This window comes from Balaenoptera physalus (genome assembly GCF_965194825.1).
Source record: "Balaenoptera physalus genome assembly, chromosome: 15".
Taxonomy (NCBI): domain Eukaryota; kingdom Metazoa; phylum Chordata; class Mammalia; order Artiodactyla; family Balaenopteridae; genus Balaenoptera; species Balaenoptera physalus.
Window position 1 is genome coordinate 6,271,203 of NC_138894.1, and position 27,903 is coordinate 6,299,105.

A 27,903-nucleotide genomic window follows, 5' to 3' on the forward strand; every position below is an offset into this window, starting at 1 on the left:
CCACAACTACTGAGCCTGTGTGCCGCAACTACTGAGCCTGTGTGCCACAAACTACAGAGTCAAGGCGCTCTGGAACCCACACGCCACAACTAGAGAGAGAAAACCTGCACACCACAACTAGAGAGAAGCCCGTGTGCTGCAGTGAAAGATCCCGTGTGCTGCAACTAAGACCCGATGCAGCCAAAAGTAAATAAATAAATAAGTTTAAAATAAATAAATAAAATAAAATGAGACTAATAGTGATAACAGGACAGTTAAGGAGATCATGTGACAGATAATTCCTCTCTTTCTAATCCAGCTTCCATATGGCTGTTGTAGTTTGCCTTCCAAAAGTCAAGTATGGTCATGCCACTCTCCTATTTAATAGCCTTTTGATATGAGTTTTAAAGGTCAAATAGAACTTTATAGTGTTAATGGCTGTAGAGAGCTCCTTAGCTCTGTACCATAAAAGCATGCCCCTGTCTTTCCAGCCATGTCCTCCTTTTTTCTCACCTTTTTCTCACCTTGTCACTCTCCCATATCCAAACCATGACACGCTCTCCCTTGCCTTTGCAGATGGAAATACACTGCTGCTACTGCGGTTGCTTGGCAGGCTTTCCATTCTTCTTTGCCTGGAGAACTCATTTATTTTCCAAACTCACACCCATTTCTGTATTACTATAGTTCTATGCATTTGCCTCTGTTATAACATGCGCCATATTGACCATAATTATTTGTTCAGGCTCTTTCTCTTCTCCCCCACCCCACCCCCAGGACCACATGCACTACATTGTGAAGACCTAGAACACAGTGAGGGTGTCTTACTGCTCTTGACATAGTTTAGAAAGTTAGGTATAGATTCGGCTAAATGGAAGAATATTTAATAATGCTTCATTGGAATAACTATGGCATTTGAACTTAAAAAAAAATCCATGGCCTAAATTCTAGATCGGTGGATAGTCACAGAATTTAAATTCTATTTTAACACTGTAAGGACTGCTAAAACGATGCTTCTTTCTACCTCATAAAAAAAAATCCCACTCAGGAGACTTCCCTGGCGGTCCAGTGGTTAAGACTTTGCCTTCCAATGCAGGGGGTGTAGGTTTGATCCCTGGTCGGGGAGCTAAGATCCCACATGATCTTAGCCAAAAAACCAAAACATAAAGCAGAAGCAATATTGTAACAAATTCAATGAAGACTTTACAAAATGGTCCACATCAAAAAATCTTAAAAAATAAAATCCCACTCAAAAGCTCTCAGTTTCTTTGCCACCACCGTGCAAGAGCCAGAATTTTTAAGATCTAGTCTCTCTTGGCATCACCAACATCAATATGTTGGAAATGTCTACCACTTGGTTAATTGAACTACTGCTAACGCCTACATCCTCCAAACAGCAGTGTAAAACTTCAAAAATCTCGTCTTCCTCATCCTCAATAAACTCTCCTCAGAGCCACGTCATTAAGAAATATGGCTGTAGACTAAATCCAGAAGAGGATGAGTTCTGAAATGTGAGATGTGGTGGAGAAGAGGGCCCCCGGTATCCTTACAGAATCGTTATGCGGGAAGGACCTCCCCCACGATGGAGGAGTCTCTTCCCCAGGATCTCTGATGACTCGCCAACCCTCCTTCGCAGCCTCCTGAAGCCTGTCATTCCCTGGTTGTGCTTCTCGTATCACTGGGAAACTTGTCCTTGTTTTAAACTTAAATCTGGCGTCTCTAATTTCCACCTGTCCGTTGTACTAGTTTCCTCTAAAGCAACCAAGCCCAAGTTCACTGCTTCCTCCACCTGGTAGCTCTCCATTTCCCAGGACTTCTGCCTGCTTCCTGTATGGCATGGCTCCCAGGCCCTTTATCTTCCTGGCCACCTTCCTCAGGATTCCTTCTAGTTTTATCTTATCCCATCTACCTAGCTTCCAGTGGAAACTTCTGAGGTTCCGCATGTCACATATATCCCTCCTCGGTGGTGAAACCTCTGCCTCCTTACTTGTCTCTCACTTGGTAGTGGCTCCACTGCCCACACACATCTTCAATTCCAGCCTTCAAGTGATCCATCAGCTGCCAAACCAAACACAGAAAAATGATTGCTGATGAAACGTTAACCCTACAAGACACACAAGGAAGGTTAATACACCTTGGAAAACAAAGGGGGCTTTACTTTCCAGGAGCATACCCTCTTTTCTATCACTCTGTTCATGTAACTGATGCTTATAATGCCTTTCCCAGTAACACCACTTAGTTTCATGATGCAAAGGCTCTGTAGATAATTTCTTTAATAAAGCACATAACTTGCAATGAAAACAAGGTACCTGCTTTGCTTTGAATACTATTTTTCTAGAATGATCTAGGAAATTTCTCATTACTGAAATCACATGGATATAAAGCCTAATAATTAACTATTCTTTTAATTTCATTGAGAAAGAAAAGAATATGCCAGTATCCAATTTATACAGCTCCTGAAAATATAATTCTACAGGTATTCTATTATAATAGCAACATATAACAACAAAATTTATCTATATGCCTCAGTTTTTGTTTTGTTTTGTTTGTTTTTTCTTTTTTAGGGGGGCCGTGCCACGTGGCTTGTGGGATCTTAGTTCCCCGACCAGGGATTGAACCCGCGCCCTCAGCAGTGAAAGCACAGAGTCCTAACCACTGGACCACCAGGGAATTCCCACGCCTCAGTTTTTATCTGATCATTTTGTCTCAGTATCTACATTTCACCATCCAAGCCAATTATACTACATTTGCTTTATCCAAATTGTTTATAGGCATTTAGGAAAAAACACAGTCTCTTCATAATTTATTACTTTACAAATAATTTAAATTTGTAATCATTGAAGTTTAACATGGCTTCTAAATTTTTTTTTGCAAAATAGATTAAAATACTAAATTAATTCTGAAATAATTATGTACTCTCTACCAATAATTATACCTTTTTTTGAGAAAAAGAAAAATAAGAAAGGGGTGAAATATCCAAGGTCTATTGTCTTAGGTATATGTCTAATTTCTTAAAATAATGAACAGAGGGGATGAAGATAGAGACAAAAATCTTCAATTGGGTTAAAGCACTACTTATTTTAAAACGCTCACTCCCTATCCCCATCTGTTGAATAGTTTCAAATGGCCTCGAAAATTTTTCATTTGCGTTTCCTGGAATTAAAATTACTTTATTTCCTAAGGTGACTTTGGCCATGAAATTCAGGTCTGACTTGTGAAAGACTTCATCAGTTTCTCCAGCATTAAAGTTATGGACTTTCAGGCATGAAAGAAACCTCCAAATTATGTGGGCCAATCATCCCCTGCAAGCCTGAATCTCTTGTACAGCAACTATGCCGAGTGTTTCCGGTTATTGCTTGCACACATCCATTTCACCTTTGGGTGAGCCATACAAGCAACTGTCCAAACACTCTTCATTAACAGAGCTGAAGCCTCTCACCCTATGTTTTCCATACATTAGTTCTCATTTCTGTTTCCTGTAGCCACATGAAACGCCATCCCTTCAATACTGTGTTGGACTTAAAACAAACTGGCAGAAATCATGATCGACTTCATTTTCACTTTTATCAGAGTTGGATGTTTTCACCAAAACTGCCACTAGGCCATGTCTGCTGAAGTGGAAGCTGTTACCCCTTCTTTATTATAAGTTCAGGAAGAGCAGAAAATCCCATGTTCCATTAGAATAATGATTTTTCTTTCTTTCTTCCTTCCTTCCTTCCTTCCTTTCTTTCTTTTTCTTTCTTTCTTTCTGTCTTTCTTTCTTCCTTTCCTTTCTTTCTTTTTCTTTCTTTCTTTCTTTCTTTCTTTCTTTCTTTCTTTCTTTCTTTCTTTCTTCCTTCCTTCCTTCCTTCCTTCCTTCCTTCCTTTCTTTTTCTTTCTTTCCTTCCTTCCTTCCTTCCTTCCTTCCTTCCTTCCTTCCTTCCTTCCATCCTTCCTTCCTTCCTTCCTTCCTTTTTTAGAACAATGATTTTAGAAGCAAGTCAGGCAACTCTGAACATTATTCATCGTGATAGTTTTCTGAGGTGTCAACTTGGCTAGGCTACTCCCCTGTTATTATTAATACCCGTCTAGATGTTGCTGTGGAAGTATTTGGTAGATAGGATTAAAGGTCACTGATCAGTTGCCTTTAAGTAAGGGATCTTATCCTAGATAATCTGGGTGGGTCTGATTTGATCACTTGAAAGGCCTGAAGAATAAAGCAGAAGAAAATGCCACTTGCTTTTGCCTGAGAGTTCCAATCCACCCTTCCTGATGGCCTGTCCTACAGATTTTGGACCTGCCTCCCCAGCACCCATAGTAGGTGAGCCAATTCCTTACAACAAAGCTCTTAATATATATCTCCTACTAGTTCTGCTCCCCTTGTTGAACCCTGACAGAAACACTGCTAGCTTGGACCCAAAAGGGAGAGAGAGAAGATGAAATGAAAGAAAGCTACTGGGCCCCAAATTTTACAGGCAAGAAGCAGGCTGATCAAACTAATAAGCCGCTAGAGTTACAGATGTAGAAAACATACTTATGGTTAGCAGGGGGCAAGGAGGGGGGGAGGGATAAGTTGGGAGATTGAGATTGACATATACACACTACTATACATAAAATAAATGACTAATAAGGACCTACTGTAGAGCACAGGGAACTCTACTCAGTACTCTGTAATGGCCTATATGAGAAAAGAATCGAAAAAGGAGTGGATATATGTATACATATAACTGATTCACTTTGCTGTACACCTGAAACTAACACAACCTTGTAAATCAAGTATACTCCAATAAAAATTACAAAACAAAACAAAACAAAACAAAACTAATTAAGTCACAAACACCTGCTACTGTTCATGAAAAAAGAACTATGACTCAGAGGGTGGAGGGGAGAACACAGAAGGTGGAGCAAAGAATCACAGAAGATTGTTCCCAGGACTGGAAACCAGGACTGGAAACCCAGGCAGACTTGGAAATTTGCTTGGGGTAGATGACTCCTTTTTTCCGTCCATATTTCCCCCTTTTGGAAAGGGAATATCTATAGCCGTTATCTGATGACTGTCCTACCAGTGCGTTTTGGGAAAAGATGACTTGTTTCCTGAGTTTCACAGGTTCAGAGTGAAGAGGAACTGTGTCTCAGGATTGATTATACCCAGAGCCTCACCCATCCTTGATTTAGATGGTTGAGATGCTGAGAGTTGGGTCTTTTGAACTCACAAGATGTAGGTGAGATTTTTGGTCTCTGAGTTCATTCTATAGTGGATTGAGGCTTCTGAGATGTTGGGATCGGTTAATGTATTTTGCATGTGGAACAGACATGAGTCTTTGAAGGGCAAAGGACAGATGCAATAGGCAGAATGTATGGTCCCCAAAGAGGTACAGGGTCCTAATCTCCAGGGCCTGCAAATATGTTACTTTTTATTCAAAGAGGAATTAGGATAGCAGATGGATTTAGGCTTGCTATTCAGCTGACCTTATGATAGAGAGAATACCCTAAATTACCCACATGGGCCCAGTATAACCATAAAGATCTTTAATGTGGAAGAGGAAGGCAGAAGAGTCAGTATTAGAGTGATGCAGCATGAGAAAGCCCTGACTGGTCATTGTTGGCTTTGAAGACAGGATGGGTCCACAAGCCGAGGAATGCCAAGACCCTCTAGAAGCTGGAAGAGGCAAGAAAAGAGACCCTTTCCTAGAACCCCCAGAAAGATGTACAGCCCTGCTACATCTTGATTTTATCCCAATGAAACCCATTGTGAACTTCTGACTTCCAGAACTGTAAGATAAAAACTGTAAGATGTAAGCTACTAAGTCTACGATAATTTCCTACAGCAGCACCAGGAAACTAGTACAGTCACTGTTGGTGGAGCTGGAGAGGAAAGAGGCCATGTCTAGTGACATATACACACCTCATCAAAGTTCTAAATCACTCCCATAGGTGACAAAGAGGGAACATCTTATCAACTTATTAATTATGACCAAGAGATAACTTACACGGGTATGAAGCTCTTCATTGATGGATTCTTTTTTATTGGTCTTTCTAACATCCAGGTACCTGACCAGAGGGCCAATTGTGATTCCCTAGATCATAAACCACAAAATAAAGCATTTTGTTGTAGTGAAGACTGTCAGGATAGAGAGCAAATCTATTGCAAATTTAGAACTTCCAATTTTAATGTCTTTGTTTTGTACTAGTTTCTCCTGGATAAATGCTCCAGTGTTTACTTTAGTTCTTACTTAATACCTTTACACTCTGCAATAAAAATAGGCCTGATGTCTATAATTTAAAGCAGGGATTTAGTTTCATTCCTTAAAATAACCTCCCATTAGTTTGCTGAGAGCTAATACTATAATAAAAACTATAATAAAAACTATTATAATAAAAGCTATAAAAAACTATTTAGTACTAATTGTTATCTCATTTTCAGCAATAGACATTCACCTGTACAAGGGGATATTTTGATTAATATGTTTTATCAATTAAAAGGTCACAAAATGTAGAGGTTACAGGATGACCAAAAACATGATCTAGAAATATTTGGGAATTTAGTTTGGGTATTGGGCACTTGTCTGAAAATCAGATAAAGTGTCCCTTTCTTGGTATTTTACTAAGTTAATACACAATCCTGAGAAGAATCGACTTATTTCAAATATGAAAGAAATCTACCAACCTGAATAAATACAGTAAAGTATATAACTACTAGAGTAGCAGTGACAAACATTTTCTTCCTAGGAAAAAGAGACAGAGGAAGCAAAAATGCAAGTGAAAAACTTCCAGCTCCTCGGACACCACTGTAGAAAATTATGCACTGGTCCTTGATGGAGAAGGGGAAAGTCCGAAACTGGTTACTGATATAGAAGAGAGCAAACACGCCTAGAAGGGGGGAAATATGTATTAGAGCAGAGGGTCACAAGTGAGGAGACACAGCAGCGTTAGTGAACCCAAGTCGTGTGCATGTGCCCACAAAACAAGGGAACCTAATTCCATCACACCCATGGCAGTCCATCCCAAACAGAACAGCTTACAAAACTTTTTACTTCTTGGGTAGTTGTGAGACAGCAGTGCTTCAAGTCAGAAGTGTTCTCTGGTAGTTTCCCAGCATGACTGCCTCTGTGTGTGTGTGTGTGTGTGTGTGTGTGTGTGTGTGTGTGTGTGTGTATTTAAAGTAATAAATCTTGATACTTTTGATATAAGAAATGGTATATATTTTCTAATCTATTTTATAAATTTTGCTCAGCCTTTCAAAACCAAGAAAAGCAAGGGTATCCCTTGGAGGGTAGAAGCATTTTTATCAGCTCATACTCTCACTGGGTCAGCAGAGGAGGTGTGTGATTTTGAAGGTGAGATGAGCCTTCGCAGTGCCTGGGTTCTCTGCAGGTGAGCAGATCTTTTGTGGTTGGTTTGGTTCTTCTTGAGGCTCAATGCAAAAAAGAAAGGAAGTTGGCAAGGGGTCCAAGGCGGGGCTTCTTACTGTCCGTAAGTGGAAGATGGAGGGTAGGAGAGCTTGCTGAAAACACAGAGGTGTTTTCTACCACATTGGTTTTTCATCCCCATGTGGCTGAGCTGCCACCCGGGCAGTGGTTCCTAGTGAGAAAGGTCCCTTCGCTGATGCTCTGACTCATCAAAGCAGAGGTTTCCCTGGAGATCAATAAACCTCTCGGTATCCTCATGTGGTTTCTAATCGCACAGACATCACAGCAAGCATCACTGACATTAACTCTACTGCCCTGTAGATCCCCACAGTGTTAGAACTGAAAGGGACCTAACAAATTTGTCCACACCCACTGTTTTGTGGTTGGGGAAGAAGCTTTTGAGTAGTTAACTGTCTGTCCAAGATCAAATAGCTAGTTAGTAACGGCGATAGGACTTGATGTGACATTATAAATTTATCTCAGAGTACCCTTAATTCTTTTCTCTCCTGAAGACCCAACAGGCACATATAGTCAGAGTTACTTTTATGAATATTTTAAATATTTCTACATTCTTGTTATTCTTTCCTAGCATCCTCTGAAAGCAGGGACACTGACAGTGCAGGAAACAGTAAAATTTAATTTTTCTCATTTTGTTTTGTTTGTCCCGGCTAGTCCTATGACCTTGGGCAAAAGTCAATCTTTTCATGTACGCAGTCTTCTCACCTGCTTTCTGGAGGTACTGAGTACTTACACCAGAAGGTGGACGTAAGGTTTAATAATTTAATATCTATGAATAACATAAAGCCCGACCTTTTATGTTATAAGCCTTCATGAGTGTGAACTATTCTTAGCTACGATGAGTCAGGCAGGAGTGGGAGAGCTGGACGCCGACACCTGGCTCTGTCCCTCGCTGTGACGTGGCCAAGTCATTCTCCTGGGAACTGTTACATCATTTCCCTTGGATGGAAAATGAAGGAGCTGGGTGGCTGGTCACCAAGGGTGAAGCATCATGAGGTCTCCCCAACATTAATCCCCCAGCTGGTTTCTATGCTTGTTGGCTGGGCGGAAGCTCTGAGGTGGTGCTCCTCTTGACATTAACCCTCCTCTCCTGTAGATCCCTCCAGTATTAGAACTGAAAGGGACCTACGAAACCTGTCCATACCCACCATTTTGTGGTTGGGGAAGAAGATTTTGAGTAGTTAACTATCTGTCCAAGGTCAAACAGCTAGTTAGTAATACTGGTAGGACTTGTGAGATTATAAATTTATATCACAGAATCCTTAATTCTTTTCTCTCCTGGAGACACAATAGGCACATATATTCAGTTATTTTTATGAATATTTTAAATATTTTGACATTCTTGTTATTCTTGCCTAAATCCTAAAAACCATTCTAAATTTAGAATGGATATGTTCAAGATGAGTTCTGAGCCATTTCTCCTAATTTCTCTTTGAGCAATTGGCTTGAAAATACTGATCCAAGTCATGTAAAAAAATGCTTCAAATATTGGTTAAAGTCATTTAAAAATATAATCGCTTCTAATCAAAAGGTAAAGCATATCTTGTAGTTCAGTACTGAGTGTTCTTTCTAGCTCCAGAAACATAAATATACAAGCTAAATTAAAAGCCATTAGTCAAGACACCTCGTGTTTTTAAATTAGGCATATTTTATAGGGTCGATACCAGTTACATTGTAGAGTTGCCTTTACTAAGCACTTTTCAAAAATAGAGATTCACTTCCTTTGTTTTCTATATATCACACTCAACCCTTGACTAAAACCACCTGTAATATTTAGGAGACTGTTTTTTAACAGTACTTGCCTTACAAAGACTACAGTTTGTGAGATCTCACTTTTCCTGTCACAAAAGTATAAAAGAAAGCCCGCAGTTTATAATCTATATCTGATTTAAGGTGCAAGAACTCATAAACTGGCAAAGAAGTGAAGAGCAAGGGATAAATGTACTGAGTTATATTTAAATGTGTAGATGCGAAAGTTTTCTCTCAATTAAAAAAGAGGTGCTCCTCCTCCAGCCTTGCTTCAGTGCAGAACCTTATCGGCCAGTAATTATTCTGAACGGATTGAGGAAGCAAACTGAGAACATTCCTGGTCACTACAAGGTACCCAAACCCCCCTAACCAGTAAAACCAGTTGGCATCACCTCATTGCTTATGCTTTAACCTTGCAGGAAGGAATAAGAAAAATAAAAAAAGAAGCAGGTGGGACTCTCCGGGCCCTGCTGTGTCTTACTGATGGCTCTCCAGATCTGGCAGAAGGCCAGGGTGAAGCAGACGAAGGCCCAGTTCCACTCGTGGTTCTTCCCAATGGTGGACACGCCCATGAAAATGAAGATCAGGGTCTCACTGACGCTGCTCAACATCTTCATGAAATACTTGATGGTCGTGTAGGATGTCTGGGACACATTTTCTTCAACATACTTTTTCATTGTCACTGCACAGGCTGTGATTCTGCAAAAGGAAAAGAGTCTCAGGGAGAAGCCACAAGACCTTGCCCCTCATTGGAAATTCCTCCCTATTGGTGATGGCACAGAGACACAAATCCTGTTTTTAATCCAGAAAGAACATCTTCTCCAGTCCTCTTTCTGGCTGCAGGTTTTTCCTGAGATTTTCTTTCTTCTTCTTCTTCTTCCATAAGGGGTCTGCACAAGTTGAGTGTGGTAGGGAAGGTGGGCATGACATGGTTTTCCCGCAACAGAATGACACACAATTCATGCACGAGCCATAAGCAGGACTGTTTTAGTTTGCTCCCTCCACCCCCATCATGAGCTTTGTCAGCCCCACCTCGTACTCTCTACTTCACCTGCCTTAAACCAAAATAACCCAGTGCAGTTACCTAGAAAGAATACTTCAGCGAGACCCCCCTCATGTTGTAATGTTTCCTACAAAATTTTAATGAGAAATTTTTCCTTTAAAATGTTTTGTTCTAGAGCCACTTAGCAAGTCTGGATGGGAAAGAAAGGACTTTGTCTTGTCTTAGTAGTTTGCTAACTTTTAAGGTGGGAAAACGATGAGTGCCTAGACTTTACACTGTTGTATTTAATGAAGATAAATATTTCTATACAATAACATTGTGCCCAAGTGGCTGGGTATGAGGATGACGTCATAAAGAAGGCAACATGATCAGATAGAATAAGCCAAGTTGAGAAGCCTCATTCCAAGATCTACACAAGGATAAACATTTCAAAAATATTTTCATTAGGAAAAAAAATCTGAATTTCTAGTCTTCTCCCATCTACCTAGTTTCACTCCACACTGACTGCTCCTGGAGCTGTGATGTGATTTGAAGGAAATAGCAGAAGGCAGAGCCCAGGAATGATAGTAGCTCATGGCATGCTTCCCTTTAACTTTAAAATAATGCATTTTTCAAGGAAAAACATAACGACTGAAGTGAGACTTTAACCTTGAACCTCCCCCAGCTCTTTGCACCAGCTTTTCTGAGCGTTATAAATTGACCTTATAATTGCTATGCAGGAAAATCACCAGAACAGAGCAAAAGCAAATGCTGGAGAGAACATTTGTTTGGCAAAGGACCTGAATTGGATTTTGCAAAAGTTCAAAAAATCTGAATCCTGAAACGCTTTTGAAGATTAGCATTAGGAGTCAGGTCTTTCTCAAAGGCTGGTCCACAAAATGTGGTCCTAAACTCTCTTTCATTGGATGAGAGTTGGTCCTTGGTTTGTACTCACGCCAGGATGCCAGAGAGATAGAGCGTCTCAGCCGCTAAGTAGGACAAGTAGCTGAACATGAAGACGATGAGGGGTTCAATCGCGGAGATGTTCTGAGTGAAACGTGTGATAAACGCAGAAATGAATCCAAAAATGACGCCGAAAAACACTCCCCCGCACCCCACAATAATGAATCGGGCACATCCAGCCAAAATGTCCACAGGTTCTATGTCTTCAAATTTATGCATCTTTGTGAAGGCGATTAATATGTTATATAAGACCTAGACAAAAAGAAAATGAAAAAAAAAAAGTAAACATGGATTAGAAATGAGAAACAGCTTACACACAGATTCTTAACTTTGTGTCTAGTTAAATAATACACCACAAAAATTACATAACAATAAATATTAACACGGCTGCCTAACATTTCAATGCTTTCCAAATAATTTACATTTATTCAGTTTCTCCGAGTAAGAAGTATAACACTCACAGCTTTCAATCACTGAGCACCTACTATGTGCCGGTCTCTTCGCTAAGCTCTGTGTCATTATCAATTGATTTCCTCTGGCTCCGGATGCACCCTTCAACATAGGCTTGGCAATATACAATGACATTCCTTTATTTCTCCTTTAAAATGAGCACCATGTTAAGCTTGCTCAACTGAGGGGCATTTCAGGAGGTAGGGGCTTCCTGCAACTTCCGTGGGAGGGCTGAGAGTCAGCCATGTGGGCGTGAGAACTTCCAGGGGGTCCTGTCAGGGCCACAGGGTCTGAAAGTGGTCCCTCTGCCACCCTGCATTCTCCACCTGACTGATGAACTATCCACACACCTCTTGACACAGGACAAAAAAGCCCCAGCATGGCCCTGGTGCAGCATGCCTGTGGCCAGGGGTCCACCTCAGCAGCCTTGCCTCTGTGAACCCAGCCATGCAGCCTGCTGGCTCCTCTTGAGCCCAGGCTCCCACTGCCCAGTGCCACTGACTGCAGAAGACTGCTCCCTGTCTGCCCTCCTTGCTCGCCCATCAAGTCCAGACCAGCTCTAGCTTGGCTAAATCAGCCAGCTTCTCTGTTGTCCAGTGGCCCATCCACACCTTCTCCAGGGAGATCAGAACCCCTTCCAAGTTCGTCCTCCTTTGGGGGTCATCCCTCAGCCCGAGGGTACCCTAAAAAGTTCTATTATGTCTCGTAGCTATTCCTTTATTACAGTTAATAATTTTGATATTAAAATTTCTCTGTTTAACCTACGGTGTGCTTTCTCTTTCTTGGTTGGACCCCACCTGCTTTCCACATACAGCATCTCATTAGAATCCCCCAAACGACTCCAGTCCGTGTGATACACACTCTCAATTTTCCTACTATTTCGCTTATTTCCACATTCATATGAAGCTGCAGGGATCGATTTATCGCTATTGCATGCCACTTGGCAACCCAGAACTTGGACTGAACTTCCGCAAAGTGACAGCCTGCCACACAGTGAGACACATAAACAGGTAAAGTCAGATCAGTGCAGGAAATGAAGACCTTTGAGACCCCCAGACCCTGAAGGGTCCTGCTAAACCACAGCACACACCTACTATCAACTTCGCTTAGACCGAGACAAAATCAGAGCAGGGGCAGAAGATAAACTCAAGGAAACCACGTCCGGGATGGTATCCTGTGTGCTAAAGAACTGCAGCAGTGCCGTGGGCCCTCCAGCGCGGGTAGGTCTGCGCCCCATTCATTCCCTCTCCTCCCTCACACTCCGCTCTCCCCTCACCTCTGGGTATCACCCGCTCTCTGCCTCCTGCTCGCTCCCTCTCCATCCCCAATTCGTCTTTCCTGACAGAGACACTCAGCGGCCCCTCTGTTCTTCAGGGTGCCCTGACAGCATTTGGATTCTGCTTTGGCTTCACCCCCAGGGCTTACCAGACTGCTAGCTGCCCTGTGCTCATGCTGACCCCTCAGCCACGGTCTGCTACCTGCAGACAGCTGCAGCCATTTCTTCCCAGGTCCCCTTCCCAGTCCTGGCCCCTCCAGGTCCACTTGGTGCATGGCCTCTGCTGACTTCCAATGACATCACCTTTGTGATTGAAGATCGACGTTTTCCCATGGAGAGGCTGGCAATGAACCATCACCTGCAAATGGTCCCTAGGCTGCTATCTTGTTCATGTTCATGATCATAAACTGTCAGGGTGCATTTAAAACAAAGCCCCCCTTCATCTCATTTGCACTCTCTGGTCAACAGAGAGAAGCAGAAGAACCAGCTAGTCTGTGAGGATGAGCATCTCTGCTCTTGGGTGACTCGGAGCCATGAAGGAAACTCTTTATACACTTTTTGCTATCTGTTTGCACGTGAAGATGAAGAATTTTATCCAGCCCAGCATTTGGCTTTGGAATGTGAGTTGGCAGAGAGGACCAGTCCTCAGCGTAGCTCAGGTGTTACCAACCTCCATCTAGGGTGCTTCATCTAGTGAACCTTGTTGATGGAGGGGAGGGAACACGAGGAGGGCACGCACTGACCCCTCTGCTCATGAGTTCTTGGTCCTCGTGCCCCTCTCCAGAGCAGCTTTGTCACATCGCCTTCTATGTTAGTTCCCTAGGGCTGCTGCGACAAAGTACCACAAACTGGGTGGCTTAATTCAGCAAACATTTGTTTTCTCACTGCTCTGGAGGATAGAAGTGTAGAATCAAGGGGTGGACGGGATCATGCCTCCTCTGAAGGTGCTGGGGGGGACGCAATCTGCAAAGCATGCCTTGGCTTGTGGACACATCAATCCCGTCTCCGCCATTGTCTTCATATAGTCTTCCTTGGGTGTGTCTCCCCTGCATCTTCACATTGCCTTCTTATAAGGACACCCGTGATTGGACTTAGAGCCCACCTTAATCCAAAATGAGCTCATCTTAACTAATTATATCTGCAAAGAACTGTTTCCAAATAAGATCATATCCTGAGGTTCTGGGTGGACATGAATTTTGGAAGGGACTCTGTTGAACCCAATGCAGCTTTTGTAGCCAAAATGACCTTACAACGCAATTAACTTGTAAAATAGGCTAGAAGATCTTAGTTATATATCCCTTCAGGGCACAACTTCATTTTGAATTTCATAAGACTCTAATCTGGGGCTTGTCCTCCAAATGGATCCATTATGCTTCGTTGGAGAGCCCAGGACACATGTTTTTCTGTGTCTGGATTAGTTCCCAATTTTTAGTGTACAATAATTATCAGCCAGTAACCTACAAACTCGCTTAGGTAAGGGAAAGTGGACAGAAGGTTATAAACAGGCTTGTTTCTTATCCCAAAGAGATGTTTCCAGTGAATTTTCTGGAAGAAGGAGAATCTGGGGAAGGTGAAAAAGAAGAATCAGGAAGCTTGGTGCAAACTGGCCCAAGCAAGGACACACACACACACACACACACACACACACACACACACACACACACATGCACGAGCGTGCACGTGCGCCCCCGCACCATGAGCATTGCCAATTTCTGAAATTAGGAAAGGGATTACTTTAAAAAAAGAGAGAGAGAGACTTGTCGAAATCTCAAACCAGATTTAAGAATACACATACCGAAGTGCAGAAATTTTGGAAAATATAAAAGTACAAAGGAACCTCCCCCCATACAAAAATGTTACTTACTATTTCCCGAGAAAACCACTACAAACATTGTGTGTGTGTGTATATATATACACACACACATATATGTATATATACATATATATATATACAATATTATATATAATATAATATCTCAGCCAAAGACCTAGTGTGGCAGGGTTACTAAGGCAGGTCCATTTCTGGAAGGTGCGGGACTCCTCTGATGGGTGTCCTTAGCCTGAGGACTCCTGATGGGTTTGATAAACTCTTGTAGAAATGCATCCAGTTCCCCTCCATCCCTCTCTTTCCCCTGGGGTCACTCTGCTCTTCCTTCTCCCTGAACTCCATCCCCATTTTCTCTGGCAAGAGTTTCCCCTATAAATCTCTTGTGCATCTAACGCCCTCTGTGTGTCTGACGCATGGACGGCCTGAACAATATCTAGCTGTCTCATTGTGTATCAACCATATTTTACAAAACTGCTGTAATATGGGTCTATTTTATTTAAGCAAAGTGAAGCCATGTTCTAAGAAAAATCTTGGCTGAGTGTTTGTAAGAAAATTGTGATTTATGGTTTCAAAAGAAATCCAAAAGAACTTTAGTGGTTGTAGCCCAACTCAGTGAGCTGGTTTAGTTCAGTTTCACCTTCTGCCTGACCTCGGACCAACCCACACATGGGTCTTAGAAGCCCTGGATGTTGCACCTTTGGAGCTGTGCTCATGTTCCAAAGAGCCAGATGCTTGCACAAGACTCAGAAAAGGTGAGTTTGAATGAGTTTAATTGGGACCTGGGAGTTTATGTGACTCTCAAACCCAGAGGAAACTCAGGGAATATGATTGAGACTCAAAGATTTGCATGTTGAGGCCACAAACGAAAACTCTTTTGCATAGCTCTCCAGATTATAAGTAGCTACCCCGTCTGTTCCTAGGGCCTGGGAAAGTCAACGGGGCCAGCCCTGTCCCCGGACGCCAGTGCACCCTGCCAGGAAGAGGCCATGGCAGTTTCTGAAGCTGAAGTAGTACATATAATTAAGAAGACTACATTTACAGACACAATCCATATGACTGCATGAAAAACAATTCTTATCTTTCAAATTATACGGCTCTGGATGTCATTACGGCTGTGAAAGATTTTCTTTGGACGTCCTTCAAATCACAATCATGTGTAATTTTTACATATTGAAAGGGAAAACTCAGCCAATGCTAAAGCTCAGACACGTCCTTGGCACTAAGGGAAAACAAGATTAGATTTACCCTCTTCACTCAGTGGGGAGGTGCAATATTGGGACATAATAAGAAATATATATTTTGTCTTTGTCCCCAGTAGCTGACACAGAGTTCCTAAAAATCTTGTAATTCCCTAAGTGGTAGGGATGAGAGGAACATCTTTGTTATTTGTAATGAGCCCCTTTCAACCACTCCTGAGTTTATGCTAATGAGGTGACTCTTGCCTGGGGTTACCCCCACCCACACCCCGCCCCAAGGAGGGGGACTGGTTGCCATAGGAACCAGCCAAGTGCGTAAAAGGTTGTAACTTTCATCCCCACCCCCTAACCTCCAGGAAGGGGAGAAGGGCTGGAGCTTGATTTCAATAAACAGTGGCCATGGGGGAGAATGGATACATGCATAGGTACGGCTGAGTCCCTTTGCTGTGCACCTGAAACTATCACAACATTGTTAATCGGCTATACTCCAACATAAAATAAAAAGTTAAAAAAAAAAATCAGTGGCTAATAAATTAATCAGTCATGTCTACGTAATAGAACCTCCAGAAAAACCCAAACAACGGGGTTCAGAACGCTTCCAGGTTGGTGCTAGGAGGGCGGTGCCCCTGACGAGGACATGGAAGCTCTGCACCCCTTCCCACGTACCTCGCCCTGTGCATCCCTTTCATTCGGCTCTTCCTGAGTTGCATCTTTCTTAAGAAACGGGTCATAGAAATTAAACTGGTTTTCTGAGTTCTGTGAGCTGCTCTAGCAAACTTGCAAACCTGAGGAGGGGTTGTGGGAACCCCAGTTTTACAACCAGTCAGTCAGACATATGAGAGGTCCAGTCTTGGAACTGGTGCCTGAAGTCGGGGAGTCTTATGGGACTGAGCCCTTAGCCTGTGGGGTTTTGGGGTTTGTGCTAATTCTGGGTGGTTAGTGTCAGAACTGAATGAAATTGTAAGACACCAAGCTGGCGTCTGGAGAGTTGGAGAACTAGTCAGTATGGGAAAAAACACGCACACATTTGGTGTCAGACGTGATGCTGTAAAAAAAAAAAAAAAAAACCAGTTCAGAGAAGTCTCAGAAAATGGTCCTTTCCTGTTACCTTTAACAAGCTCACCAACCTCCCAAGATCATAGTACTGGTAACCCTTTATGGATACCACTGTAAAAGTTTGCAAAGCCCTTTCAACACACAGCATACAATCACTTATTCCACTGAATTGCATAAATAGACTTTTCTCCATGTTAAAGAAACTTCTATTTCTGGGATGTATTTACCTTATGTGGCCATGACTTGTTATCCTTTTTATATATTGCTGAATTTGATTTGCTAATGTTTTAAGCATATTTTAGTCTATATTCATTCTGCAATTTTCTTTCTTCGCATTATCTTTGGGTATCAGGGTAAAGGTGGCTTCAAATGTGAGTTGAAAAGTGATCACTCCTATTTTTGAAAGCGTTTATGAAGAGTAAGTATTAGTTTTTCCTTAAGATACAGGCAAGATGTCTTATATCTTTTAATTTATTATTTATTCTATTATTATCATTTATTATTATTTTTACTATTGCCTTTATTTTACTTACTTTAGATTTACCTTGCTCTCCTTTCTTTAGTTTGAAGAAATTACCTGAAGAAGGAGAACATATGTCATTGATTTTAGAACTTTAAAATCTTTACTATAAGCATTTAAAGCCATAAATTTTCCTCTGGTACATCATTACCATTTGCTAAATGTACTTTTTAATTTCCTTTGTAATTTCTTGTCTGAATCACGGATTATTTAGAAGTGTATTGTTTAATTTCCAAATACTGGGATATTCCTTAATGTAATTTATTTTTAATTTAATTCTGCTGGGGACAGAGAGCACACTCTGATTGCATGGCTTCTAAGTCTATTGAGGCTTTTTTTTACAGTCAAATATGTGGTCATTTTTGATGAACATCGTATTTGAACTTGAAAAAAATGTACAGGTTGTAGTTGCTGGGCACAGCGCTCTATAAATATCAGTTAGAATAAGGTGCTTGATGGTGTTCAGCTCCTCAGTGTCTTGCTGATATTTTGCCTATTTGTTCTATCATTTTCTAAATGAAAAGTATTAAAACTCTTGCTGTGATTGTGGAATTGTCATTTCCTTCCTTTAAATTTGTCCATTTTTACTTCATGGCCCTACTACTGGATGCATGCATAATTGCACATGCATAATTGTTAGGTGTTCCTGATGAATTGACATTTTTTTGTCGCTATGAAACATCCCTCTTTATCTTTGTAAAATTTTCTAACTTTGCGTCTATTTTAATTGACATTAATATAACCACACCAGCATTCTAATGCCTGGTCTACCATATGTCTGGTATAGTTTTGCATCCATTTATTTTCAGCTTATCTGCATCTTTATAGTTGTGTTTCCTGCAAATAGGATGTACTTGGGTCTTGCTTTATAATCAATTCTGATAATCTCTGACCTTTAATTGGAGTGTTTAGTCTACTAAGATTTAGTATAATTATTGTCATGCTTGGATTTAGATCTACCATTTTACTACCTGTTTTCTCTTTTCCTCCTCTGGTTTTGTTCTTTTCCTGCATTCATTTTGATTATTTGAATACTTTTTAGAATTCTTTTATAATTTTATTATTGGCCATACCTCTTTGCATTATGTTCACTGGCACTCTACAATATAACATTCTTAACTTTTTACAGGACACTCTGGGTTAACATTATACTACTTCACATAAATAAAGAAAACTTATAACCATGTAGGTTCATTAAACGTACTGACTTTTAACTATCCTTAAGAACTGGAGTGAAGAAGCTCTTCACAATATTAAATCTCCTGGATTTCTTTGACACTGAGAGCTGATAGCTTAATGATAACTGATTGCATACTTTTGACTACCAATCCTCCTAGACTTGATAACCACAGTCCCCACCGTGCTCTTGGCTCCTTGTAAGGGTAACATCTCTGACAAAGCATCTGAGGAAGAGGAGGAGCCTTGTGTGGCTACAGTACTTTCAACCAGAGACCTCTCATTCAAGAACAGGAGTTGACGGACCCTTGAGAAATGTGCTCATAGACTAGGGACCATGAAGTAGCTTGAGGTGAAACCCTCTGTCCAGTTAGGAGCTGTAGCAGCCATGTCTTCTGAGAAGTACGGAGATAATGGACCAGGAGTGGATGAACAGAGAAGTCCAATGAGGCAGATTAAGAGATTATGAGAGGCCATAAGGAGGGATGGGTGATGAGCACCAAAAAACTGTGAATAATAAAAACTAAGGAGTAGGGGACAGATGATGGAGGAGATTATGTGGAAGCTGCTTGGAGAGGGAAGAGAAATGCAAAGATCTACAAAAATGCAGCAGAGTCTGAGCAAGTGGCCAAGTTGCATCTATGGTGGGGCTCTGGAGTAAGAATATGATAGTTATTAGCACTGTTCACCCAGTATTTCTTTTCCTTCAAGGCATCTGATAGGACTGCATGCCCAGCCTCTACCATGTGACTCTGCCTGGCCAAATTTTGTGTTTAAATGAGTTTTGAGCAGAAGCGATATGTCCTTTAGGGGATTGGGCATTTGTTTGCCAAGGTGAGGCTTTCCATGAATCTTCTCTCCTTCCCTCTGGCACAGAGACCGGCAGTGCTCAAGATGGCTGCTCTATAAGCCCAGATCCTGAAGAATAGAATGGAATGGAATGGAATGCAATGTAATAGAATAGAATAGAATAGAATAGAATAGAATAGAATAGAATAGAATAGAATAGGATAGAGGGCTCTGTTGGCCAATAGAAGACAAGAAGTGTAAGTAAGAAATATACCTTTGTTGCTGTAGGCCACTGAGGTTTGGAGGGATGTTTATTACCAGAACATAACCTGGTCCATCCTGACTGTAAGATAAGATCTGAAATCACTAAAACCAGCTAGGTTCTAGTTACAGCCTTTGTGAGACCCCTCATAAAGCACTTCCTATTCCTGGGTTACTGAGGGGTCTTCTATGGGCTAAATTATGTCCCTCAAAATTCATATGTTGAAGTCTTGGGCTTCCCTGGTGGCTCAGTGGTTAAGAATCCGCCTGCCAAAGCAGGGGACACGGGTTCGAGCCCTGGTCATGACACAGAACAACTAAGCCCACGCACCACAACTACTGAGCCTGCGCTCTAGAGCCCGTGAGCCACAACTACTGAGCCCACGCACCACAGCTACTGAAGCCTATGCCCCTAGAGCCCGTGCTTCACAACAAGAGAAGCCACTGCAGTGAGAAGCCAGCGCACCGCAACGAAGAGTAGCCCCTGATCGCCACAACTAGAGAAAGCCCGCGCGCAGCAACGAAGACCCAACGCAGTCAAAAATAAATAAATAAAATAAATAAATTTTAAAAAATTATAAAAGAAAATTCATAAAGTCTTAATTGCAGAATGTTACTGGATTTGGAAATAGGGTCTGTAAAGAGGTGATTAAGTTAAAATGAGGTCTTAAGGGTGGGGCCGGTAATCCAATAGGACTGGTGTCTTTATAAGGAAAAGGCAGAGACACCAGGAGTGCACACAGGGCAAAGGCCGTTGTGAGGACACAGCGAGTGGCCGCACGCCAGGAAGAAAGGCTCCAGCCTCCAGCACTGTGAGAAGATACGTTTCCGTTGTTGAAGACACCCAGCTTGTGGGATTTTGTTATGGCAGCCTTAGTGGACTAACTGAAGATCTATGTCTTCCTGATTGTCTTGTGCATCTTTTTAATTAATCCTTATTGCTTGAGCTTGCCATAAACCCAGTTCCTTAAAAAAAAAGCCTAAGTACTGACTCTACACATGTAAAAAAGCATTGGTGTGTGCACATGGCCGATTCGCTTTGCTCTGCCACAGAAACTAACGCGGTATTGTGAAGCTATTACGCTCCAATAAAGATCTATTAAAAAAAAAAACAACATTGTAAGTTCAGAGTCACAGCACAGTACAGCAGAAATGATCTTCACTGTACATCAGATGCTGGAAAGGTACAGAGAATAACACACACACACAAACTGTATTCATCAACCTGACACAGGAAATTAAATAATGAATCCCGTTAATTTTCCATTTTGTATGAAAGGGCACTGGCACGTTAAGTTGTCATAGAGCAGTTCCTTGGCAACCACTTTCTTTGACTAGTAAAGGAAATTAACTAAGAAATAAGAAACCCAGCAGCTACCTAGCAGTCGCCAGAATGATAGAGCCAGAAAAAGACAAATAGCATATATCGCTTATATTTGGAATCTAAAAAAAAATGATACAAATGAACTTATTTACCAAACAGAAACAGACCCACAGACATAGAAAACAAAGTTATGGTTACCAAAGGGGAAGGGGGGTGGAGAGAAAAATTAGAAGTTTGGGATTAACATATACACACTACTATGTATAAAATAGATAACCGACAGGGACTTACTTTATAGCAGGAAACTATACTCAGCATTTTGTATATGGGAAAAGAATCTGGAAAAAAATATTATAACTGAATCACTGCTGTACACCTGAAACTAACACAACATTGTTAATCAACTTGTACTGCAATTTTAAAACAAAAAGCTAAAAATAAGGGACAGAAGGGAAGAAGCTTTTATACTTCACTCCTTAAAGGAAGGGAAAAAAGATCTGAAACTCAGGACAGGAGATTAAACATGGGATCTCCCGACTCTCTTAGGACTGACATCCTTGATCATTAGCTGCTTATAATCTCAGAGAGGCCAGGAATATGACCTAAGCAGAGGTCAGAAAATTTAACAAAGAGAAGTAAGCGGCAGGATTTTATTGATTTAAGGCGCAGCAAAGATGTTTCTTTAAGGAAATTCTTTTCAATTTAAAAAGTCTGAACATATTCTTCTCAGCCTGAAGAACAGAAGGGTAGAGGAGGGCCATATTTCATAGCTGCTCTTCCCACCTACCTGCCAATAGCTCCTGCATACATATCTTCCACCAATCTTTCCCCCAGGCTCCAGACTTCTGTCTCTAAAACTACGAAAATTTCTTTTCAGTGGCCTGTAGGTAAATGAAACTTAGCAGTTCAGAGCTAATAGCAATCACACACCCACACCCACCCCTGTTCCTCAGCCATGATCTCTTCAAGGAACCGCCCAGCCTGGCCCCCCTGAGTCTGGGCAATCTTCCCCTCCCATGACCTCCATGCCAACTTGAAGCAAACACCCAGAGGACTGACTTTCACCATCTGGTGCTAGTACACCTGCAAAACAGGAAAAGTCATTTTAAGACTGTTTAACCTCCAAACTTTTTAAACTATAAAAGCAAACATCAGTTGTGACCAGCAGACGTCAATTCACTGAAGACTAGCTCTGTGATTTGCTTCTTCTGAGAGGGTCAGTCTGGCACAGTGGAAATGTTACCGAGTCCAAGTTTGCTCTGCTGGCCGCACGACAGGCTAATAAACTGGAGACGAGGTGCTGGGCAGACCGAGAAGATGGCAAACTAACGTCTCAAAACAACCATCTTTTCGGGGTTTGGATGCCAGTTTCTTTTATAGCACAGAGAGGGGGAGGAGATGGGGAAGTAAAGTAAAAAGGCCATGAGATTTGCAAATATCCCCTGGAATGGCCAGCCTCGGGGAGGGTATGTGTTAATTTCTTGTTCCTTGCAGCCATTCCCAGGTGGACATGGTCCGGATGCTTCCCTGAACAAAGGCACTTTGGTTTAACCTTCAGGCAAAGGGGCAGGGTTCCCCGAGGCAGGCCATTATGTATACACAGTATCCTTTCAGTGAACAAAAGCAGCAGAAAGCAAAGGTTAAAGTAAAAGATACAGAGCCAACATGTAGTCAGATTTGGCTCTTCCCTGTTACAGAAAGAGCAGTTTCTGAGAAAAAGTACTGCTCAGTAATTTTTTTTCATGAATGAATGAATGACGAATGAATAAATGAAAGATTCAAACTCAAGGGAACTCTGGCTCAATCAAACAGGACTAAACTTTGAAATAAAGTAGTTGGATTTCACTGAGCTCTCCGTTTTCTCCCATGCTGCTAGGATAATGCTCACTTACGTGATCCCAGGTGAGCAGGAGGGAACTGGGGCAAACCACAGCCTGGGGACAGAGCCAATGGCTCTGTCTCTGACCCATCACCTGGATGTGATATGACAGAGCCGGCCCGCAGGACAGGTTCTGCCAGAGACTGTTCGTTTTACATAATCATTGAGGAAGCCACGGGGGAACAGACTAGCTGCTCACATCTCTTCCAAACGGCCAGGTATTGGGACTGCTCACATGACCCTGAGCAGATTTTTTTCCACACCAAAGCCTGACACACCTGACACACCCTTGAGAACACATGCAGGCGTGATCTTTGGGGCAGGAGAGTCTCTTGAAAACCACTGAACTAGGAAACTCTCTTGGCTGTCTGGAGTCCCAGGCTTAGAGTTTGCTTTTCTCCCGAGAAGAGTTTCCTTTCCAAATCCATTTCCATAGCTGCTCAACCCTACCTCCTGACAAAGGAAGGACAACTTGGTAACCAGGCAAGGATCCGTTCTTCTTCTTGCCCTTGTGAACTGGGGTTAGTTCTAACCACCCACCAGGGGCTCACAGTGCAGGCTGCTGGAAAACCTACTTGTACCCCTCAGACTTCAATTAGTCTGTTTCTTCAACCAGAAGACAATGAACCAAACCAGTGTTTCTGAAACAGATTTGAGGAATTCCAATGACCTACGGTTGAAGTGTCCCTCTGCGACCCTGCACTGCCTGAGCGCATCTCTGAATTATTTATACGGGCCCAAGGAGCAGATCTTTCAGGCTTCTGGTTAACAGGAGCCCACAGCTGAAACCCCAGGCACGGGGAGGTAAAGGTGTCTCCCAGGTGGGGAAGCTTAGGAGTGAAATCTGGCTTCTCTGTTGGTGAACATCTGAGCCCCCGAACATCCTTGTTTGCTGGGGCCAACCCTGGGCTGCCCTCTGCCCTTCATTTCTCCCAGCTCCTCCCACTCCCCTGACCTGGTCCAAGCGCCAACCCAAGCTATTGTGTGCGTTGCATCACATGCACCCCCGCGGGCCCCACGGCCAGTACCGTAACTGATGACCAGTGGCAGCTGTGAGCGGAGGAGAAGCTCACCAGGCAGACCTCCAGAGGCTTTGATGAGAGTCGGGCCAGAAGGAAGATGCCTGGGCCCTGGGCTGGGTGGGCGCTTCCCTATTGGCGCTAGGAGGGTGGTGCACCTAGTGTCCATCTGGGGTTAGGCCTGATCCCCGTCTCCAGGCCGACAGGCACCAAGCAGGTGGTCCATCTTGCGTGGAACCTCCCCTCGAACCCGGGAAGGGCAACGGGACGCTGATTCCTCACCTACTAGGTGCCGGCGTCTGTGTGTCTGATTTCACAGCCTCCTCAAAAACACCCTCTGGGGTCAGACTGAACATTCCCATTTTACACATGAGGAAGCGGAGGCACAAAAGGATGGAGTCACTTGCTCAAGATCACTCTTGTTGGGTTCACGCCTCCCTTGTATATACCCACATTCTTGGCCGGAGGAAACTGTCTACTTGTAAAGGTATCTGCAGCCTCTCTCCTCCTTTCCTAGGAACGTGGAAAAAATGAAGGTAAATAAGGAGATAAAAAGAGAACAAGAAAAACATTGCCCGACACTCCCCCAGAGAGAGTCTGCTCAGGTCTGTGTGCTGCGCTTCTCGCGGAAAAGCTGAGACCGCCAAGTCCAGACAGATGGGGCGTCGCTCAGGCTGTGAGGAAGGCTCTGTGGCTCTCAGGCACTCACGGAGGTGGACTTCTATAAATAACACGCCGACCCTGACACGGGTTCCGACGTGTGTGCTTCTTTCTCACACTATCAAGCAATTAACTCAATTTGACACCATTTACTTGGAGACAGGGTCGGATCCCACAGGTTGAGGGCTCAGCTCCACAGGACAGCCTCTCCCCCCGCTTCAGATGCCCATCGCAGGTCCAAGTTGTCACCTGGGCTTCTAACCCACCAGCCATAGTTGAGAGGTTCCAACAACCCCACCTTGGGTTCGATTAATTTGCTAGAATGGCTCAGAGAACTCAGAGAAACATTTTACTCACTAGATGACCGGTTTACTACAAAAGGATCAAATGATATCGCTTATATGTGGAATCTAGAAAAAAAGGGTACCAATGAACTTATCTACAAAACAGAAATAGAGTTACAGAGATGTAGAAAACAAATTTATGGTTACCAGGAGTTAAGGGGCGGAGGGATAAATTGGGAGATTGGGATTGATATATACACTCCTGTATATAAAATAGACAACTAATAAGGACATCCTGTACAGCACAGGGAACTCTACTCAATACTCTGTAATGACATATCTGTACGTGTATAACTGATTCACTTTGCTGTACACCTGAAACTAACACAACACTGTAAATCAACTATACTCCAATAAAATTTTTTTTTTAAACATTTTTTCTTTTAAATTAAGAAAAAAAAAAGGAACTGCCAGGTGGGAGAGATGCTTAGGACAAGTTATGGGGCAGGGGTGAGGCACTTCCATCGCTCTCCAGGAGCTCCAGCCTCCCCGAATCTCCACCAACCTGGAAATTCTCCAAACCCAATCCTCTAGAGTTTTTATGGAGGCCTCATTACTTGCACTTGGTTGATTAAATCACTGGCCATGGGTGACTGAATTCAATCTCCAGCTCCTTTCCTGGAGGTGGAGATTGGGGGTGGTTTAGGGAGGGAGACTGAAAGCTCCAACTCCTTAATCACAAAGTCCATTCCACTGGCAACCAGCCCCCTTCCTTAGGTTACTTAGGGGCTTTCCAAAATTCACCTCATTAGCATACCAAAAGGCAGCTCTCTTCACTTAGGAAATTTCAAGGGTTTTAATGAGCTCTGTGCCCTGAATGGGGACAAAGACCAAATATATATATTTCTTCTTATAAATCATAATATTAGAAACACTTTGTCCTGAACCCTGTGCCAGGCACTGTTTTAAATGCTTACCTGTATCAACTCACTTTAACCTTCAAACAACCTGATCTCCAGTTTACAGAAAGGAAACTGAGGCCCAGAGAGGTTAAGTCACTCATCTGAAGTCACACAGTTTCCTAGTACAGGAGCCAGGACTAGAACTAAGGCATTTGGCCCCACTCTCCATGTTCTTGGGCACAATTTACTGCCTCTTGAACGGGATGTTCCTGGAGCTAGGACTTCTTTGAGGTAGGAAAATATAAACCAGGGAGAATCCTGGAGGAAAATTCACCCTTAAATGAATGTTTTTAAAAATCTTTCCCGGATTAGACGCAGCTTCCTCTGGCAAGCTGTTCCCTGCCAGCTAGCTTGGTTTGAACTCGCCATGGCATCCTCACACTGGCAGGGTCCATGACTGTCCCCCACCACTGAGTGATGGGCAGAGGCGCTCAGCTCATCTTTGCACGCACAGTGCCCAGGACAGCGTCCACAGACATGGCTCCACGAAGGTGCGGCAAGGAAGGACACTGAGACCCTTCTCTCCCTGCGTACCTACCCCTGGTTGCATCCCACCTCTAGCCTTTAGTCTCAGGGAGCAATTCCAAAGTTCCGTGATGGGAGCTGGTCAGAGGGAGAGCCCCCTGGTTTGCTCGCAGCTTCCCTGACAAATCCCAATTCAAACGGAGTGACCCTCTTGGGAATCAGAGGAGGAGGGCTGTGGTCACAGCACAGCCTGGGCACAGCCTTTCCTAGTCCCCATCACTCCTTCCATCATTCAATTATCCCCTCTGTAGGCGGCATCAGCATCTGTGATGCTTAGAGCTACCTGCTGGGTCCTACGATGATGGCGGGAGGCCTTCGGAGAAAAATCATGAGGGTCGACAGGGAACTAGTCAGCAAAGCTGGGCTGATAAAGGGATGCAAAGAGGAGATGAGAAGAGGTCAAAGGAATTCTAGAATAAGGGATCAGGAAATCCAGGCTCTAATGCCAGCAATAAGAATGCATAATAAATAGAGGGGCAACTTGAATGAAAGGTATAAGGTCAATGCTAAGAAACTGTTGTTACTGATTGTGGGCTGGGAAAAGCAGTGGAGGACAGCTTTTCACTATATCTTTTGTTTATTGAGCTGCATAGAATAAATTATATTCAATAAATGACTTCTTTGACAGTCTGTGTGTTTATAATAAAAATAACAACGAAGAAACTTAAACACCTGGAGATCTAGTAATTCACCTGAGAGGCTCAAAGGACCAAGAAGGGTCAGCACAGACATGTGAGCACAGACGTGCCAAGTGAAAATTGTTGCTCGCCGGCAGGTTCTACAAGGATGAAACCAACGGCCTCTGCAGTGGCTGACCTCAAACACCCCCTGAAAGGAGTTCAGGGCAGAGATCAGGAATGAGGCTCTCTGTGCTCCAGGTAGGTAGTTTCAGGAGAAGATTTTATGAGCCCAATTTCTTGCATCTTCTCATATCTAGAAAAGCACTAAAATCACTAACGGTGACATCTGCTCTTCGTGACTAGTGGCAACCTTCTGCCAAAGTGTGTGCTTGACTCCACGAACCCCCTTCACCAATATCACATATATATGACCTCCCCTCTGACCTCTTTGGAGCAGTTTGTCCAAGCTCTCTGAGAGGCTATCTCCCAGGCTATGGTCCACAGTTTGCCCCAAACAACTTAACTCACGACTTTCACGTTGTGCAATTTTTTTCAGTTGACAGACATCTGGGGTCCGGGGGTCCTCTGCTCTTAAGCACTGTATACTGCTCCTTCACAGAATGGGGACAGCAATCCCGCCACAGTAGGTTGTTATAAAGCTCTAAGAAGAAAAAGCAGATAAAATACCTGCCAGTGTGACTAGCCCAAGGGTCCTGCACAGAAACGTTACTGCTGTTCCCTCTACCACTCTCGCATCCACCTTACGCCTAGAGAATGGACTAGAGTGGCAGCAAGATGTGAAATGCAGACATCACCAGAGGAAGGAGGGAAAACCAGAGGAAAAGAAAGTGGTGGGGAGAGAGGGAGGGGTGAAGAGAAAGCATGGAGTAGGAGTTAGGAGCAGAGACACTCTGGAGCCAGGATGCCTGGGTTCCAATCTCAGGGGGGGGATGCCGGGACCTCCCAGGTGAGGTGGAGGAGGGGAGATGTTGGCACCTCTCA

At 43.0% G+C, this 27,903-nt stretch overlaps 1 protein-coding gene across 2 annotated transcripts in view; it reads right to left on the reverse strand.

Moving 5' to 3' along the window:
- The window catches only part of SLC9A4 (solute carrier family 9 member A4), a 62,775-nt gene that overhangs the window by 22,640 nt on the left and 12,232 nt on the right, over positions 1–27,903 (reverse strand). For both annotated transcript variants that reach the window (XM_082426357.1, XM_082426356.1), the window contains exons 3-7: positions 11,069–11,328; positions 9,613–9,830; positions 6,623–6,825; positions 5,946–6,032; positions 1,964–2,034 (exon numbers count right to left, since the gene is read on the reverse strand). In XM_082426357.1, the coding sequence (XP_082282483.1) occupies positions 1,964–2,034; positions 5,946–6,032; positions 6,623–6,825; positions 9,613–9,830; positions 11,069–11,328 (839 nt within the window). The remainder of the gene's footprint in view (positions 1–1,963; positions 2,035–5,945; positions 6,033–6,622; positions 6,826–9,612; positions 9,831–11,068; positions 11,329–27,903) is intronic.